Below are 18087 nucleotides of genomic sequence, written 5' to 3' on the forward strand. Positions count from 1 at the left end.
TGGATGAAGTCAGAATGGAGTCAGTAATCTGATGTGCCTGTTTTCCAGGACTCGATGAGTGAAACTCTGAAAAAATGCTACGTTTATTTGAACCAGACGAGCCGCAGCTTTGCTGCTGTCATTCAGGCACTGGATGGTGACCTACGGTAAGAGAGCTTCTATCCATAGGATGGACCCAACCAGTTAGTGCGACACCACGGAAATGTTAAATTGTTGGCAAGGGGAAGGAGTGGTTCTGGGGGTGGGGAAGGTGCATTGCTGTTGGGCTTCTGGTGAGTTCGGGGTACGAAGCAGTTGCCGTGGGCAGGAGAGGGTTGGTTAGGTTATGAGTGAAGTGAAGAGGGTTAGGGTTGCTGGAGTTGGGAGGAAGGAAACCAGGATGGGACCTAGCCTGTGGCCTGCATTCATGCTGTGCTTTCACTGCAGTCAGGCCGTGTGCATCTTCTACCTGGTATTGCGGGCTCTGGACACAGTGGAAGATGACATGTCCATTCCCTTGGAAGTGAAGATCCCGATGTTGCAGAACTTCCACACCTACCTGTACCAGCCTGAGTGGAGCTACAACCAGAGTCAGGAGAAGGATCGTCAGGTACTACAGGATTTCCCATCGGTACGTAACCTTGTGTCAGGAGTGTGATGGAGGCTATGATTTCAATTCTCGTTGGGGTATGGATCCCAGCGACATTGACCGTTGGGGTACGGGTTCTCCACTGACTTTCACTGGGGTATGGGTTCCTCGCGCGCTGACTCTCACTGGGGAACGGGTCCCATGCGCATTGACTCTCACTGGGGGACGGGTCCCACGCGCGCTGACTCTCACTGGGGAACGGGTCCCATGCGCGCTGACTCTCTCTGGGATATTATAGGTGCTAGATTTGGAATACCAAAAGGCCTTGGATAAATTGGTGATAAAAATGTTGCTGCACAAGATAACACATCTAGATAGATTTTTGAACAGTAAAGGAATTAAGGGTTATGGTGAGAGGGTGGGTAAGTGGAGCTGAGTCCATGAAAAGATCAGCCATGATCTTATTGAATGGCGGAGCAGACTCGAAGGGCCAAATGGCCTACTCCTGCTCTTAGTTCTTATGTTTATGTTGTATATGAGCATGGATAAAGTATTTACTACTTTGCAGGAAACTGAGAGTTGGCGTAAATGGGTCATTTTCAGGTTGACGAACTGTAACTAGTGGAACTCTACAGCGATCGATATTGAGGCCTCGACTATTTACCATATGTACTAATAACTTGGATGAAGAGGCAGGCTGTAGTGTCGCCAAATTTGCTGCTGATAAAGATAGACAGGAAAGCAAGTTGTGAAGAGGATGCAAAGAGTCTGTAGAGGGATGGATAACTGAGTTGGAGTTAAAATTGGCAGCTGTAATGGAAAATGAGAATATTAATATTCTAACGAGAATATTAATATTCTAACGAGATAAAGGGGGAGGTGGCTAGATGGGTGGAGAACTGGCTTGGTCACAGAGACAGAGGGTGGTAGTGGAAGGGTCTTTTTCCGGCTGGAGGCCTGTGACTAGTGGTGTTCCGCAGGGCTCTGTATTGGGACCTCTGCTGTTTGTGATTTATATAAACCATCTGGAAGAAGGTGTAACTGGGGTGATCAGTAAGTTTGCGGATGACACAAAATTGGCAGGACTTGCAGATAGTGAGGAGCATTGTCAGAAGCTACAGAAGGATATAGATAGGCTGGAAATTTGGGCAAAGAAATGGCAGATGGAATTCAATCCTGATAAATGCGAAGTGATGCATTTTGGTAGAAATAATGTAGGGAGGAGCTATACGATAAATGGCAGAACCATAAAGGGTGTAGATACTCAGAGGGACCTGGGTGTGCAAGTCCACAGATCCTTGAAGGTGACGTCACAGGTGGAGAAGGTGGTGAAGAAGGCATGCTTATAGGACGGGGCATAACTGTATTGTGTACAGTTTTGGTCACCTAGTTACAGGAAGGATGTAAATAAGATTGAAAGAGTGCACAGAAGGTTCACAATGATGTTGCCGGGACTTGAGAAGCTGAGTTACAGAGAGAGATTGAATAGGTTGGGACTTTATTCCCTGGAGCGTAGAAGATTGAGGGGAGATTTGATAGAGATGTATAAGATTTTGATGGGTATAGATAGAGTGAATGCAAGCAGGCTTTTTCCGCTGAGGCTAGGGGAGAAAAAAACCAGAGGGCATGGGTTAAGGGTGAAAGGAGAAAAGTTTAAAGGGAATATTAGAGGGGACTTCTTCACGCAGAGAGTGGTGGGTGTGTGGAATGAGCTGCCGGATAAAGTGGTAAATGCGGGGTCACTTTTAACATTTAAGAAAAACTTGGACGGGTTCATGGATAAGAGGGGTGTGGAGGGATATGGTCCAAGTGCAGGTCAGTGGGACTAGGCATAAAATGGTTCGGCACAGACAAGAAGGGCCAAAAGGCCTGTTTCTGAGCTGTAATTTTCTATGGTTCTATAAAAGTTGGGGTCTGATGTTGCAGATGTATAGAACATTGGTTCGGCCGCATTTGGAATACTGCGTCCAGTTCTGGTCGCCACACTACCAGAAAGACGTGGAGGCTTTGGAGAGAGTACAGAGGAGGTTTACCAGGATGTTGCCTGGTATGGAGGGGCTTAGTTATGAGGAGAGATTGGGTAAACTGGGGTTGTTCTCCCTGGAAAGACGGAGGATGAGGGGAGACTTAATAGAGGTGTATAAAATTATGAAAGGCATAGATAGGGTGAATGGCGGGAAGCTTTTCCCCAGGTCGGTGGTGACGTTCACGAGGGGTCATAGGTTCAAGGTGAAGGGGGGGAGGTTTAACACAGATATCAGAAGGACGTATTTTACACAGAGGGTGGTGGGGGCCTGGAATGCGCTGCCAGGCAAAGTGGTGGAGGCGGACACACGGGGAACGTTTAAGACTTATCTAGATAGCCACATGAATGGAGTGGGAATGGAGGGATACAAAAGAATGGTCTGGTTTGGACCAGGGAGTGGCACGGGCTTGGAGGGCCGAAGGGCCTGTTCCTGTGCTGTATTGTTCTTTGTTCTTATTATTTAAATGAAGGGGCATTGCAGAACATGTAGTACAAAGTTAGCATACAGGTAAAACAAATAATTAGGAAGGTGTCTAGAATTCGCTGCCCGAGTTGATGGTGGAGACAGAGACCCTAAACTCTTAAAAAGTTTCTGGATCTGCGCCTTAAGCACTGTAAGCTACAGGGCTATGTGCCAGGTGCAGGAATGTGGTATTAGAAAGGGCACTTGGGTGTCCTCGGGCTGGCACGGGCAAGATGGGCCGAATGGCCTCCTTTTGTGCTGTAACTTTTCTATGGTTCTATGGACAATGGAATGTTGGGTTTTAATGCAAGGTTGGTGGAGTATAAAAGTAGTGAAGTTTTGGTACAGCTGTATAAGACCGCACCACTGGAGCACTACGTACATTTTTGTTCAACTTAGAGGAATATACTTGCATTGGAGGCAGTTCAGAAAAAGTTCACTGGGCTGATTCCTGACAGGAAGGGGTTGTCTTATGTGCAAAGGTTGAACAGGCTGGGCCTTTACACATTGGAGTTCAGAAGAATGAGAGGTGAGCTTATTAAAACATAAAATGACACAAAGATTGGACGAGTGGTTAACAGTGAGGCAGAGTGTCTTGGGCTACAAGAAGGTATAGACGGAATGGTGAAATGGGTGGATAAATGGCAGATGGAATTTAACCCTGAAAAGTGTGAGGTGATACACTTTGGAAGGAGTAATTTGACAAGAAATTATTCAATGATAGGATACTAGGAAGTTCTGTGGAACAAAGGGACGTTGGCGTGTTTGCCCATAGATCTCAGAAAGCGGAAGGGTGTTTACTAGGGTGGTGAAAAAGCCATTTGGGACACTCGCCTTTATCAATCGAGGCATAGATTACAAAAGCAGAGAGGTCATGTTGGAGTTGTTGAGAACTTTAGTGAGGCCATAGTTAGAGTACTGTGTGCAGTTCTGGTCGCCACATTATCAGAAGGATGTGATTGCACTGGAGGGGGTGCAGAGGAGATTCACTAGGATGCTGCCTGGGATGGAGCATTTAAATTATGAAGAGAGGTTGGATAGGCTTGTTTTCGTTGGAGCAGAGAAGACTGAGGGGGCGACCTGATTGAGGTGTTCAAGATTGAGAGACGTGGACAGAATGGATAAGGAGCAGCTATTCCCTCAGTTGAAGGGTCAGTCACGAAGAGAGATAGGTTCAAAGTGAGGGCCAGGAGGTTTGGGGGGATGTGAGGAAAAACTTTTTTACCCAGAGGCTGGTGAAGGTCTGGAATGTGCTGTCTGGGAGGGTGGTAGAAGCAGGTTGCCTCACATCCTTTAAAATATATCTGGATGAGCGCTTGGCACGTCATAACATTCAGGGCTATGGGCCAAGTGCTGGCAGATGGGATTAGGTGGGAGTTCAGATGTTTCTAATGTGTTGGTGTTGTCTCGATGGGCCTCTTCTGCGCTGCATGATTCTAAATGTTCTGAGGGGGCTTGGCAGACTCTGTTGGGAGGATATTCCTTCATGGGAAATTTAAAGTGCCGTTTACAAATATGGGATATCATTTGAGTTGGAGATGAGGAAGAACTACTTCTGAGGTTTGTTAGTCTTTAGAATTCCTTTTCTTTGGGAGCAGTGGAACCTGTGACACTGAATAGCTTCAAAGCTGAGTTCGGTAGATTTTTGACACAATTGAGTCATAGAGGTTCACAGCATGGAAACAGGCTTTTCAGCCCAACTTGTCCATGCCACCCCTTTTTTTTTAGCACCCCAAAGCAACCAACCTCGCATTTGGCCCATATCCCTCCATACCCATCGTACCCATGTAACTATCTAAATGCTTTTTAAAAGACAAAATTGTACCCGCAACTACTACTACCTCTGGCAGCTTGTTCCAGACACTCACCACCCTCTGTGAAAAAATTGCCCCTCTGGACACAAAGAACAGTACAGCACAGGAAACAGGCCCTTCGGCCCTCCAAGTCTGTGCCGCTCCTTGGTCCAACTAGACCAATCGTTTGTATCCCTCCATTCCCAGGCTGCTCATGTGACTATCCAGGTAAGTCTTAAACGATGACACTTTTGTATCTCTCCCCACTCACCTCAAACCTATGCCCTCTAGTTTTAGACTCCCCTACCTTTGGGAAAAGATATTGACTATATAGCTGATCTATGCTCCTCATTATTTTATAGACCGTCGATAAGATCACCCCTCAGCCTTCTACGCTCCAGAGAAAAAAGTCCCAGTCTATCCAGCCTCTCCTTATAACTCAAACCATCAAGTTCCGGTAGCATCCTAATAAATCTTTTCTGCACTCTTTCTGGCTTAATATCTTTTCTACAATAGGGTGACCAGGACAGTACACAGTATTCCAAGTGTGGCCTTACCAATGTCTTGTACAACTCAACAAGACGTCCCAATTCCTGTATTTGAGCATTATGGGGCACTTGCAGGAAAGTGGAGTTAAGATGATAATCACATCATAAGACCTAGGAGCAGATTTAGGCCACTCGGCCCATCGGGTCTGCTCCGCCATTCCATCACAGAAACATAGAAAAACTACAGCACAAACAGGCCTTCGGCCCACAAGTTGTGCCAAACACATCCCTACCTTCTAGACCTACCTATAACCCTCCATCCTATTATGCTCCATGTACTCATCCAGGAGTCTCTTCAAAGACCCTATTGAGTTTGCCTCCACCACCACTGACGGCAGCCGATTCCACTCGCCCACCACCCTCTGTGTGAAAAACTTACCCCTAACATCTCCCCTGTACCTACCCCCCAGCACCCTAAACCTGTGTCCTCTCGTAGCAGACATTTCCACCCTGGGAAAAAGCCTCTGAGAGTCCACCCGATCTATGCCTCTCAACATCTTATACACCTCTATTAGGTCTCCTCTCATCCTTCGTCTCTCCAAGGAGAAAAGACCGAGCTCCCTCAGCCTATCCTCATAAGGCATGCCACTCAATCCAGGCAACATCCTTGTAAATCTCCTCTGCACCCTTTCAATCTTTTCCACATCCTTCCTATAGTGAGGCGACCAGAACTGAGCACAGTACTCCAAGTGGGGTCTGACGAGGGTCTTATATAGCTGCATCATTAATCCCGGGCTCCTAAACTCAATCCCTCGATTGATAAAGGCCAGCACACCATACGCCTTCTTAACCACCTCCTCCACCTGCGGGGCCGATTTTAGAGTCCTATGGACCCGGACCCCAAGGTCCTTCTGATCCTCTACAGTACTAAAAGTCTTTCCCTTTATATTGTACTCCTTCATCCCATTTGACCTACCAAAATGGACCACAACACATTTATCTGGGTTGAAGTCCATCTGCCACTTCTCCGCCCAGTCTTGCATCCTATCTATGTCCCTCTGTAACTTCTGACATCCCTCCAGACTATCCACGATTATCATGGCTGATATTTTTCTCATCCCCATTCTCCTGCCTTTTCCCCATAATCCCTGATCCCCTTATTAATCAAGAACCTATCTATCTTTGTCTTAAAGACACTCAATGACCTGGCCTCCACAGCCTTCTGCAGCAAAGAGTTCCACAGATTCACCTCTCTGGCTGAAATTCCTCCTCATCTCTGTTTTAAAGGATCGTCCCTTTAGCCTGAGGTTGTGCCCTCTGGTTCTAGTTTTTCCTACTAGTAGAAACATCTCCACGTCCACTGTATCCAGGCCTCGCAGTATCCTGTAAGCTCCATTAAGATCCCCCCCTCATCCTTCTAAACTCCCAACGAGTACAGACCTAGAGACCTCAAACATTCCTCATACGACACGTTTTTCATTCCAGGGATCATTCTTGTGAACCTCCTCTGGACCCTTTCCAAGGCCAGCACATCCTTCCTTCGATACAGGGCCTACTGCTCTCAGTATCCAAATGGGGTTTGACCAGAGCTTTATACAGCCTCAGAAATACATCTCTACTCTTGTATTCTAGCCCTCTCGACATGAACGCTGACATTGCATTTGCCTTGCTAACTGCCAACTGAACCTGCACGGTAACTTTAAGAGAATCTTGAACAATGACTCCCAAGTCCCTTTGTACTTCTGATTTCCTAAGCATTTCCCCATTTAGAAAATAGTCGATGTCTCCATTCCTCCTTCCAAAATGCATAACCTCACACTTTTCCACATTGTATTCCATCTGCCACTTCTTTGCCCAGTCTCCTAACCTGTCCAAGTCCTTCTGCAGCCCCCCTGCTTCCTCAATACTACCTGTCCCTCTACATATCTTTGTATCATCAGCAAACTTAGCAACAGTGCCTTCAGTTCCTTCTTCCAAATCGTTAATGTATATTGTGAAAAGTTGTGGTCCCAGCACTGACCCCTGAGGCACACCACTAGTCACTGGCCGCCATCCTGAAAAAGACCCATTTATCCCCACTCTCCTGCCTTCTGCTAGTCAGCCAATCCTCTATCCATGCCAGGATCTCACCTTTAATATCATGGGCTCTTAACTTATTTAACAGTCTCCTATGTAGCACCTTGTCAAAGGCCTTCTAGAAATCTAAATAAATCATGTCCACTGGTTCTCCTTTATCTAACTTCCTTGTTACCTCCTCAAAGAACTCTAACAGATTTGTCAGACATGACCTCCCCCTTGACAAAGCCGTGCTGACTCAGTCCTATTTTATCATATACTTCCAAGTGCTCCGCGATCTCATCTTTAACAATGGACTCTAAAATCTTGCTAATGACCGAAGTCAGGTTAACTGGCCTATAACTTCCCACCTGCTGCCTCCCTGCTGTACTGTTCTTTGTTGTTCTTAAACAGCGGTGTTACTAGTTGAAAGTCCTCATAATTAGCCTGACAACCATACCCCCCGCCTTTAGTTTAAAGCCCTATCTACAGCCCTAGTTATGAAATTCGCCAGGACTCTGATCCCAGCATGATTCATTGATTCAGATGAAGACCGTCCTATCGGAACAGGTCCCCTCTTCCCCAATACTGGTGCCAGTCATGATCAGTTTTTTTTTTTAACTGGTCGGTGCAACATCGTGGGCCGAAGGGCCTGTTCTGCGCTGTAATGTTCTATGTTCTATGTTCTATTGAATGGCCGGGCAGAATCTGTGGGTCAGTTGGCCTACTTTTGCTGCTTTTTCTTATAATCTGACTCACTGGGGAACGGGTCCCACACACACTGACACTCACTGGGGAACGTGTCCCACACACACTGACCCTCACTGGGGAACGGGTCCCACACACACTGACCCTCACTGGGGAACGGGTCCCACACACACTGACGCTCACTGGGGTACGGGTCCCACATGCACTGACTCTCATTGCGTTTTATGATTCTGTCTCTAGGCCACTTCTAATTCTGGTTTCCACTATTGCTCTCTGACCTAGATATCCTTGGAGTTCCGCTCATTGGCCAAGGTCTATCAGGATGTGATTGCAAATATCTGCCTGAAAATGGGAGTTGGAATGGCTGAATTTTTGGAAAAAAAAGTTGGATCTATCAAGGAATGGGACATGGTAAGGCAAAACAGTCTGGCTGTTGGTAAGTTTTATGTACAGGAACAGGGATGTCTTGATGCAATTATACGGGGCCTTGGTGAGGCCACACCTGGAATATTGTGCGCAGTTTTGGTCTCCTTATCTGAGGAAGGATGCTCTTGCTGATGTATGAGTAGATAGCAAGTCGGTTAGTGTATTCGCTGGAGTTCAAAGGAATGAGGGGGATCTCATAGAAACCTATAAAATTCTAACAGGGCTAGACAGGGTAGATATTCCCGATGTTGCGGGTGTAAGGATATGGGGTAAATCATTAAGGACTAAGATGAGGAGAAATTTCTTCACCCAGAGAGTGGTCAGCCTGTGGAATTAACTACCACAGAAAGCAGCTGAGGCCAAACGTATAGAACAGTACAGCACAGAACAGGCCCTTCGGCCCACGATGTTGTGCCAAGCTTTATCTGAAACCAAGGTCAAGCTATCCCACTCCCTATCATCCTGGTGTGCTCCATGTGCCTATCCAATAACCGCTTAAATGTTCCTAAAGTGTCTGACTCCACTATCACTGCAGGCAGTCCATTCCACACCCCAACCACTCTCTGCGTAAAGAACCTACCTCGGACATCCTTCCTATATCTCCCACCATCAACCCTATAGTTATGCCCCCTTGTAATAGCTCCATCCACCCGAGGAAATAGTCTTTGAACGTTCACTCTATCTATCCCCTTCATCATTTTATAAACCTCTATTAAGTCTCCCCTCAGCCTCCTCCGCTCCAGAGAGAACAGCCCTAGCTCCCTCAACCTTTCCTCATAAGACCTACCCTCCAAACCAGGCAGCATCCTGGTAAATCTCCTCTGCACTCTTTCCAGCGCTCCCACATCCTTCTTATAGTGAGGTGACCAGAACTGCACACAATATTCCAAATGTGGTCTCACCAAGGTCCTGTACAGTTGCAGCATAACCCCACGGCTCGTAAACTCCAACCCCCTGTTAATAAAAGCTAACACACTATAGGCCTTCTTCACAGCTCTATCCACTTGAGTGGCAACCTTTAGAGATCTGTGGATATGGACCCCAAGATCTCTCTGTTCCTCCACAGTCTTCAGAACCCTACCTTTGACCCTGTAATCCACATTTAAATTAGTCCTACCAAAATGAATCACCTCACATTTATCAGGGTTAAACTCCATTTGCCATTTTTCAGCCCAGCTTTGCATCCTATCTATGTCACTTTGCAGCCTACAACAGCCCTCCACCTCATCCACTACTCCACCAATCTTGGTGTCATCAGCAAATTTACTGATCCACCCTTCAGCCCCCTCCTCTAAGTCATTAATAAAAATCACAAAGAGCAGAGGACCAAGCACTGATCCCTGTGGCACTCCGCTAGCAACCTGCCTCCAGTCCGAAAATTTTCCATCCACCACCACCCTCTGTCTTCGATCAGACAGCCAGTTACCTATCCAATCGGCCAACTTTCCCTCTATCCCACACCTCCTTACTTTCATCATAAGCCGACCATGGGGGACCTTATCAAACGCCTTACTAAAATCCATGTATATGACATCAACTGCCCTACCTTCATCAACACACTTAGTTACCTCCTCAAAAAATTCTATCAAATTTGTGAGGCACGACTTGCCCTTCACGAATCCGTGCTGACTATCCCGGATTAATCCGCATCTTTCTAAATGGTCGTAAATCCCATCCCTAAGGACCTTTTCCATCAATTTACCAACCACCGAAGTAAGACTAACCGGTCTATAATTACCAGGGTCATTTCTATTCCCTTTCTTAAACAGACGAACAACATTCGAAACTCTCCAGTCCTCTGGCACCATCCCCGTGGACAGTGAGGACCCAAAGATCAAAGCCAAAGGCTCTGCAATCTCATCCCTTGCCTCCCAAGGAATCCTAGGATATATTTCATCAGGCCCAGGGGACTTATCGACCTTCAGTTTATTCAAAACTGCCAGTACATCCTCCCTCCGAACATCTATTTCCTCCAGCCTATTAGCCTGTAACACCCTCTCTTCCTCAAAAACATGGCCCCTCTCCTTGGTGAACACTGAAGAAAAGTATTCATTCATCACCTCTCCTATCTCTACTGACTCCATACACAAGTTCCCACTACTGTCCTTGACCGGCCCTAACCTCACCCTGGTCATTCTTTTATTCCTCACATAAGAGTAAAAAGCCTTGGGGTTTTCCTTGATCCGACCCGCCAAGGACTTCTCATGTCCCCTCCTAGCTCTCCTAAGCCCCTTTTTCAGCTCATTCCTTGCTAACTTGTAACCCTCAATCGAGCCATCTGAACCTTGTTTCCTCATCCCTACATAAGCTTCCCTCTTCCTTTTCACAAGACATTCCACCTCTTTCGTGAACCATGGTTCCCTCACTCGGCCATTTCCTCCCTGCCTGACAGGGACATACCTATCAAGGACACACAGTATTTGTTCCTTGAAAAAGTTCCACTTTTCATTAGTGCCTTTCCCTGACAGTTTCTGTTCCCATCTTATGCCCCCTAATTCTTGCCTAATCGCATCATAATTACCTCTCCCCCAATTGTAAACCTTGCCCTGCCGTACGGCCCTATCCCTCTCCATTGCAATAACAAAAGACACAGGATTGTGGTCACTATCTCCAAAGTGCTCTCCCACAACCAAATCTAACACTTGGCCCGGTTCATTTCCCAGTACCAAATCCAATGTGGCCTCACCTCTTGTCGGCCTATCCACATATTGTGTCAGGAAACCCTCCTGCACACACTGCACAAAAACTGCCCCATCCAAACTATTTGACCTACAAAGGTTCCAATCAATATTTGGAAAGTTAAAGTCCCCCATGACAACTACCCTGTGACTCCCACACATATCCATAATCTGCTTAGCAATTTCTTCCTCCACATCTCTATTACTATTTGGGGGCCTATAGTAAACTCCTAACAACGTGACCGCCTCTTTCCTATTTCAAAATTCAGCCCATATTACCTCAGTGTGCAGATCCCCCTCGAAGTGCCTTTCCGCAGCCGTTAGACTATCCTTGATTAACAATGCCACTCCTCCACCTCTTTTACCAGCTTCCCTACACTTAGTGAAACATCTATACCCCGGAACGTCCAACAACCGTTCCTGTCCTTGTTCTACCCACGTCTCCGTAATGGCCACAACATCGTAGTCCCAAGTACCAATCCACGCCCCAATTTCATCTACCTTGTTCCGGATGCTCCTTGCATTGAAGTAGACACACTTCAACCCACCTTCCTGTCTACCGGTACCCACCCTTGACCTTGATACCTTCCCCAATACCTCACCACCCTCAACACTGACTTCTGGACTACAACTCCTTTTCCCACTCCCCTGACAAATTAGTTTAAACCCCCCTGAAGAGCCGTATCAAATTTCCCTCCCAGGATATTGGTGCCCCTCTGGTTCAGGTGCACCCCGTCCTGTTTGTACAGGTCCCACCTTCCCCAGAATGTGTTCCAATTATCCACGTATCTGAAACCCTCCCTCCTACACCATCCCTGCAACCACATGTTTAACTGCACTCTCTCCCTGTTCCTCAATTCGCTATCATGTGGCACCGGTAACGTACCAGAGATGACCACATGTTTTGTCTTGGCTCTCAGCTTCCATCCCAGCTCCCGAAATTCCTGTTTTAAATCCCCGTCCCTTCTCTTACCTATGTCGTTGGTACCAATGTGTACCACGACTTGTGACTGTTTCCCCTCCCCCTTAAGAATCCAGTAGACACGGTCCGAGAAGTCACGGACCCAGGCATCCGGTAGGCAACATACCATCCTCGAGTCTCTTTTGCTGCCACAGAACCTCCTATCTATCCCTCTAACTAACGAGTCCCCAATAACTATTGCCCTCCCGCTCTCCCCTTACCCTCCCGAGCCACAGAGACGGACACAGTGCTGGAGATCTTCTCACTGCGGCTCACCACTGGTATGTCGTCCCCCTCAACCGTATCCAAAGCGGAATACTTGTTGCTAAGGGGAACGACCACAGGGGATCCCTGCACTGACTGCTTCCTCCCAGCCCCTCTCACCGTCACCCATCTATTTTCATTCCTCGGAGTAACTGTATTCCTAAAGCTTCTGTCAATGGCCACCTCTGCGTCCCTAATGATCCTAAGTTCATCCAACTCCAGCTCCAGCTCCCTAACACAGTTTTGGAGGAGCTGCAGATGGGTGCACTTCCCACAGGTGTAATCAGCAGGGACACTGATGGAGTCCCTCACCCCAAACATAGTGCAAGAGGAACATAGCACTGCCTGCACACCCATCCCCTCTAGATAGCTTACTAGTACCAGGTAGAAACAGCAAAAATGAATTAAACTCACCCCTGCTCGCCCTTGTTTCTTGTTTTCAAGAAGCAGCTAGATATAGCACTTAAGGCGAAGGGGATCAAAGGATATTGTGGGGGCGGGGGGGGTGGAATCAGGCTGTCAGCCATAATCCATAATGAATGGCGGAGCAGGCTCAAAGGGCTGAATGGCCTCCTCCTGCTCCTATTTTGTGTTTCTATGTGTATCATATGGAGTGTTGGGTGTGGTGAGTGAGGATGGTAGGATTTGTTTCAGTGAAGTTTGTGTTCAGGTACAGCCTTTCTTTTTTTTCATGTGGTGCGGGTGTCATTGACAAGGACAGCGTTTGTTGTCCATCCCTAATTTTCCTTTGAGCTGTGTTGGCTTGCCGCACCGTTCCAGGCAGCCGTAAAGAGTTGACCACTTTTCTATGGGTCCAGAATCACATGTAGGCCAGACCAGATAAGAATGGCAGATTTCTTTCCCTAATAGGCATTAATGAACTCGCAGTGGGGTTTGAGCCCTTGTCCCCAGAACATTAGCCTAGACTTCTGGATACTAGTCCAGTGACATTACCACGAAGCCACAATCTGCTGGTGAGTTTTCAGTTAGACCACAGGCTGTGACAGGTATGTATGTGTGACAGTAGCTCAATAGTTGTTTAGATACTGAGGGAATTGAGGAATATGGGTATAGTGCAGGAAGGTGAAGTTGAGGTGGAAATTAGCCTTGACCTTATTGAATGGCAGAGCAAACTCAAAGGGCCAAATGGTCGCCTCAGTTTCATAAGTTCTGTGTTGCTCCTGCCTGCGCCTTGGATAGATCAACTGATTGTTGCAGAAGGTTTGAATGTTTGAACATGGATAATGATGCAGCCATATACTCCAGCAGTGGAGTGCACTGGATAATGGAAGTGGCATGTTTGACTCTGTTCCTGTGAGCCCTCCCGAATGTTCTTTTTGCATTTTTGTTTTCAGTACTGTCACTATGTGGCAGGGCTTGTGGGAATCGGCTTATCTCGTCTCTTCTCAGCCTCTGAGCTGGAGGATCCAGTTGTTGGGCAAGACACTGAGCTGGCCAACTCCATGGGCCTTTTCCTGCAGAAAACCAACATCATTCGGGATTACTTGGAGGACCAGCAGGAAGGTCGGGAGTTCTGGCCGCAAGAGGTGAGTGTGTTAACTTATCAGTCGGAGGGTAGGGGCAGGACAGGCAAGGATTTCATGGGGTGCAGTCCAAACACCGATCTGTCCAGTATACCCTTCCTGCACCAGTTCCTTTGGATTTGGGGTGCGGGAAAAGCCCTGTTTTGCTTTTCTCCCTGAAAGTTGGACTGAAATCTATCCCCCTGCAGCCGATCTGTCCAAGTTTCACCACCTCAATTCTGCAATTTTGAACTAGTCATATTTTACAGCAAGGATGAAGGCCATTGTCTCCAGAATCCTTTCACTGACTGAGCCCCCCCATCCCCCTTTCCCTCAGATGCTAGGCTTTACTCATTTCCTTCATATTTTCTAAAGCTGGCTGAATCCTGCTTCCCCCAATCTTTCTGGCCAGACATTCCTTGTGACCTTTTGTCACAGCTTCCTGTGCTGTCCTTTTGTTTAGGCACAATGTTACTGGTACTGCTGCCTGTTGTGTGTTTCAGGTCTGGAGCAAGTATGCAGAGAAACTGTCTGACTTCACCAAACCCCCAAATATTCAGGCAGCGCTGCAGTGCTTGAATGAGCTGATAACCAACGCCCTGCAACATGTCCCAGATGTTATCAAGTACTTGTCTCGGCTCCACAATCAGAGTGTCTTCAACTTCTGTGCTATACCACAGGTAGGGATTCTCCAATCAAATACAGATTGGTGAGTGGAGAGAGTCCTGCAGAATCTACCTGACTCTTGTCTTTGTCACCTGTGTGCTATATATCTCCATGAGTCTCTGTCCCTCTGTTATGTTCACATGTTGGATCTGCACATGTCTGACAGTCTGCCTGTATGTTTCAGGTGATGGCTATTGCCACGTTGGCTGCCTGTTATAACAACCCACAGATTTTCCGTGGTGTGGTGAAGATCCGGAAAGGTCAGGCTGTGACTCTGATGTTGGAGGCGACCAATATGGAGGCTGTGAAAGGGATGATTCGGCAGTATACTCAAGTGGTGAGAATCTGACTAAATGCTCTGGTTTCAACTGGGGGGGTGCAATGTAATCTCACTGAATATGCCCTTAGATCCACACCGGAGAAGGAATCTTGCTGAATAGAACTCGTTGCAATGTAGGAAGCCATTCAACTTGCCAAAACCATGCTGGCTCTCTCTAAGAGCTGGTTCATTCTCCGGCCCTTCCCCTGCAACCTTGCATGTTATTTTTTCTTCAGGTACTTTGCCCATTTCCAAGTCAGGATATGAACCTGCCTCCACCAAGCCCCCAGGGGAGTGCATTCCAGATCCAAACAATTCACTACCTTAAATTAGTGTCTGCTGATTCTCGAGCCTTCCAGCACAGAATTGCAGAATTGATTTGATTTATTATTGTCAAAAGTATTGTTTCCTGCACGCTCAACAGACGAAGCATACCATTCATAAAGTACATAGGGGGAGAAGGAAAGGAGAGGGTGCAGAATGTCGTGTCACAGTCATACCTAGGGTGTAGAGAAAGATCAACTTTAATATAAGGTAGGATCATTCAAAAGTCTGATGGCAGCAGGGAAGAAGCTGTTCTTGAGTCGGTAGGTATGTGACCTGAGACCTCTATATCGTTTCTCGACAGAAGAAGGTGGAAGACAGTATGTCCGGGATACATTGAGTCCTTGATTATGCTGGCTGCTTTTCTGAGGCAGCAGGAAGTGTAGACGGAATCAGTGGATGGGAGGCTGGATTACGTGATGGACTGGGATTCGTTCACAACCATTTACGTAGAAACGTAGAAGATAGGAGTAAAGAGAAGGCCATTCGGCCCTTCGAGCCTGCTCCGCCATTCATCACGATCACGGCTGATCGTCCAACTCAATAGCCTAATCCTGCTTTTTCCCCATAACCTTTGATCCCATTCGCCCAAGTTCCTTGCGGTCTTGGTCAGAGCAGGAGTCATACCAAGCTGTGATACGTCCAGAAGAATGCTTTCTATGGTGCATCTGTAAAAATTGGTGAGAGTTATAGTGGACATGCCAAATTTCTTTAGCTTCCTGAGAAAGTAGAAGTGTTAGTGGGCTTTCTTAACTATAGCATCAGCATGGAGGGACCAGGACAGGTTGTTGGTGATCTGGACACCGAGCAACTTGAAGCTCTCGACCCTTTCTACTTCATCCATGTAGACAGCGGCATGTCCTCCATAAGTTATCTCCAATTGCAACGGAATCTTGATATGAATACCTCAGATTCCGGTTCAGCTGAGGCTTCTGGGACGGAGAACGTCCTCTTGCTGGCTCTTGCTCAAAACGAGTGTAGAATGCCTTGAGCTCATCAGGGAAGGGTGCATTGTTGCCGGCAATTCTATATGCCTTCACCTTGTAGTCTGTTATGTCGTGCAGACCTTACTATAGTTGGTGGAAGTCCGTGGCTATCCTGGGATTTTAGGTCCGGTATTGTCTTCTAGCATCCTTGATGCAGATCACATCTGGTTTTCTTGTATAGGTCAGAGTCGCCTTACTTGAACACCTCAGACCTGGACTTCAGCAAGCAGTGAATATCCCTGTTCATCCATGGTTTCTGGTTGGGGAACACACAGATTTGCTCCTTTGGCACACAGTCTTCTACACACTTAATGAAGTGTGTTACTGTAGTGGCGTACTGGTTGGTCGCTGAGTTCTTAAATATTGACCAGTCCACTGACTCTAAGCAGTCTCGTAGGAGATCATCTGATTCTTCAGACCAACATTGCACAACTTTCTTTAACGGATTCTCCCACTTCAGTTTTTGCTTGTAAGCCGGGAGCAGGAGCACAGCCTTGTTACGGTGCAAAAGGAGGCCATTCATTGCCTCATGTCTCTGCATGCTCTCCAAATGAGCATTATGACTTAGTGCCATTTTCCCGGCACGCCTGCACATTGTTTCCAACTAAATAATCATCCGGTATCTCTTTAGAGGAGGCAGTGGTGCAGTTGGTGCAGTCAGCTACTAGTAATCCAGAGACCAAGGGTAATGCTCTTGGGACCCAGGTTCAAAACCCGCCATGGCAGATGGTGAGATTTGAATTGAATATCAATCTGGAATTAAAAGTCTAATGATGAAAAGGAAACCATTGTTGTTTGTTGTAGGGAAGGAAATCTGTCATCCTTACCTGGTCTGGCCTATATGTAACTCCGGAGCCACAGCAATGTGGTTAACTCTTTTTTTAAAAAAAAACATGTCATCGGGGATGGGCAACAAATGCTGGCCCAGCCAGTGATGCCCATGTCCCATGAACAAATATTTTTTAAAAAGAGTGCCTCAATTGAGCCTGCCACCACCACACTTCAAGGCAACGTATTCTAGACTCTAACCACTTGTGAAAAAGTTTTTCTTGCATGACATTTGCTTTTTCTTTACAGATCACTTTCAATCTGTGCCCCCTCATTCTCGGTCTTTTACAAGTAGGAACAGTTTCTCCCTATGTACTGTGTCCAGCCCCTTCCTGATTTTGAACTCCTCTATCAAATCCCCTTTTAGCCACATTCTCCCCAAGGAAAACAGTCCCAACCTCTCCAATCTGTCCTCGTAACTGAAGTTTCTCATCCCTGGAATCATTCTTGTAAACCTCTTCTGCACTCTCTGTCATCAAGAGTGGCTCGGTAATACAGCCCCAGACTGAGCTGGCCGGGTCCAAAAGGACATCGCTGCTAGCCTGTGACTGCGGCAGGTGGTAAGAGAACCAACAAGCGGGAAAAACATACTTGATCTCGTCCTCCCCAAACTGCCTGCCACGAATGCATCTGTTCATGACCATATCGGTACAAGTGAGCGCCGCACAGTCCTTGTGGAGACAAAGTCCCATTTTCACATTGAGGATACCCTCCATTGTGTTTGGCACTGCCCTCGTGCTAAATGGGATAGACTTCGAACAGATCTAATAGCTTAAGACTGGACAATGATGAGGTGCTGTGACCATCAGCAGCAGCAGAATTGTACTCAACAGAAATCAGTAACTTCATGGCCTGGCATATCCCCCACTCTACCATTACCACCAACCCTGGTTCAACAAGGAATGCAGGAGGGCATGCCAGGAGCAACACCAGGCATCCCTAAAAATGTGGTGTCAACCTTGTGAAGCAACAACACAGGACTACTTGTGTACCAAACAGCATAAGTAATAG

At 47.0% G+C, this 18087-nt stretch overlaps 1 protein-coding gene across 3 annotated transcripts in view; it reads left to right on the plus strand.

The window, feature by feature from the left end:
• Positions 1–18087, plus strand: part of fdft1 (farnesyl-diphosphate farnesyltransferase 1) — a 54852-nt gene that overhangs the window by 16041 nt on the left and 20724 nt on the right. For all 3 annotated transcript variants that reach the window (XM_078229345.1, XM_078229344.1, XM_078229343.1), the window contains exons 2-7: positions 49–146; positions 427–610; positions 8384–8512; positions 13786–13977; positions 14457–14633; positions 14804–14956. In XM_078229345.1, coding sequence (XP_078085471.1) covers positions 49–146; positions 427–610; positions 8384–8512; positions 13786–13977; positions 14457–14633; positions 14804–14956 — 933 coding nt within the window. The remainder of the gene's footprint in view (positions 1–48; positions 147–426; positions 611–8383; positions 8513–13785; positions 13978–14456; positions 14634–14803; positions 14957–18087) is intronic.

This window comes from Mustelus asterias, chromosome 15 (genome assembly GCF_964213995.1).
Source record: "Mustelus asterias chromosome 15, sMusAst1.hap1.1, whole genome shotgun sequence".
In the NCBI taxonomy this organism is placed as follows: domain Eukaryota; kingdom Metazoa; phylum Chordata; class Chondrichthyes; order Carcharhiniformes; family Triakidae; genus Mustelus; species Mustelus asterias.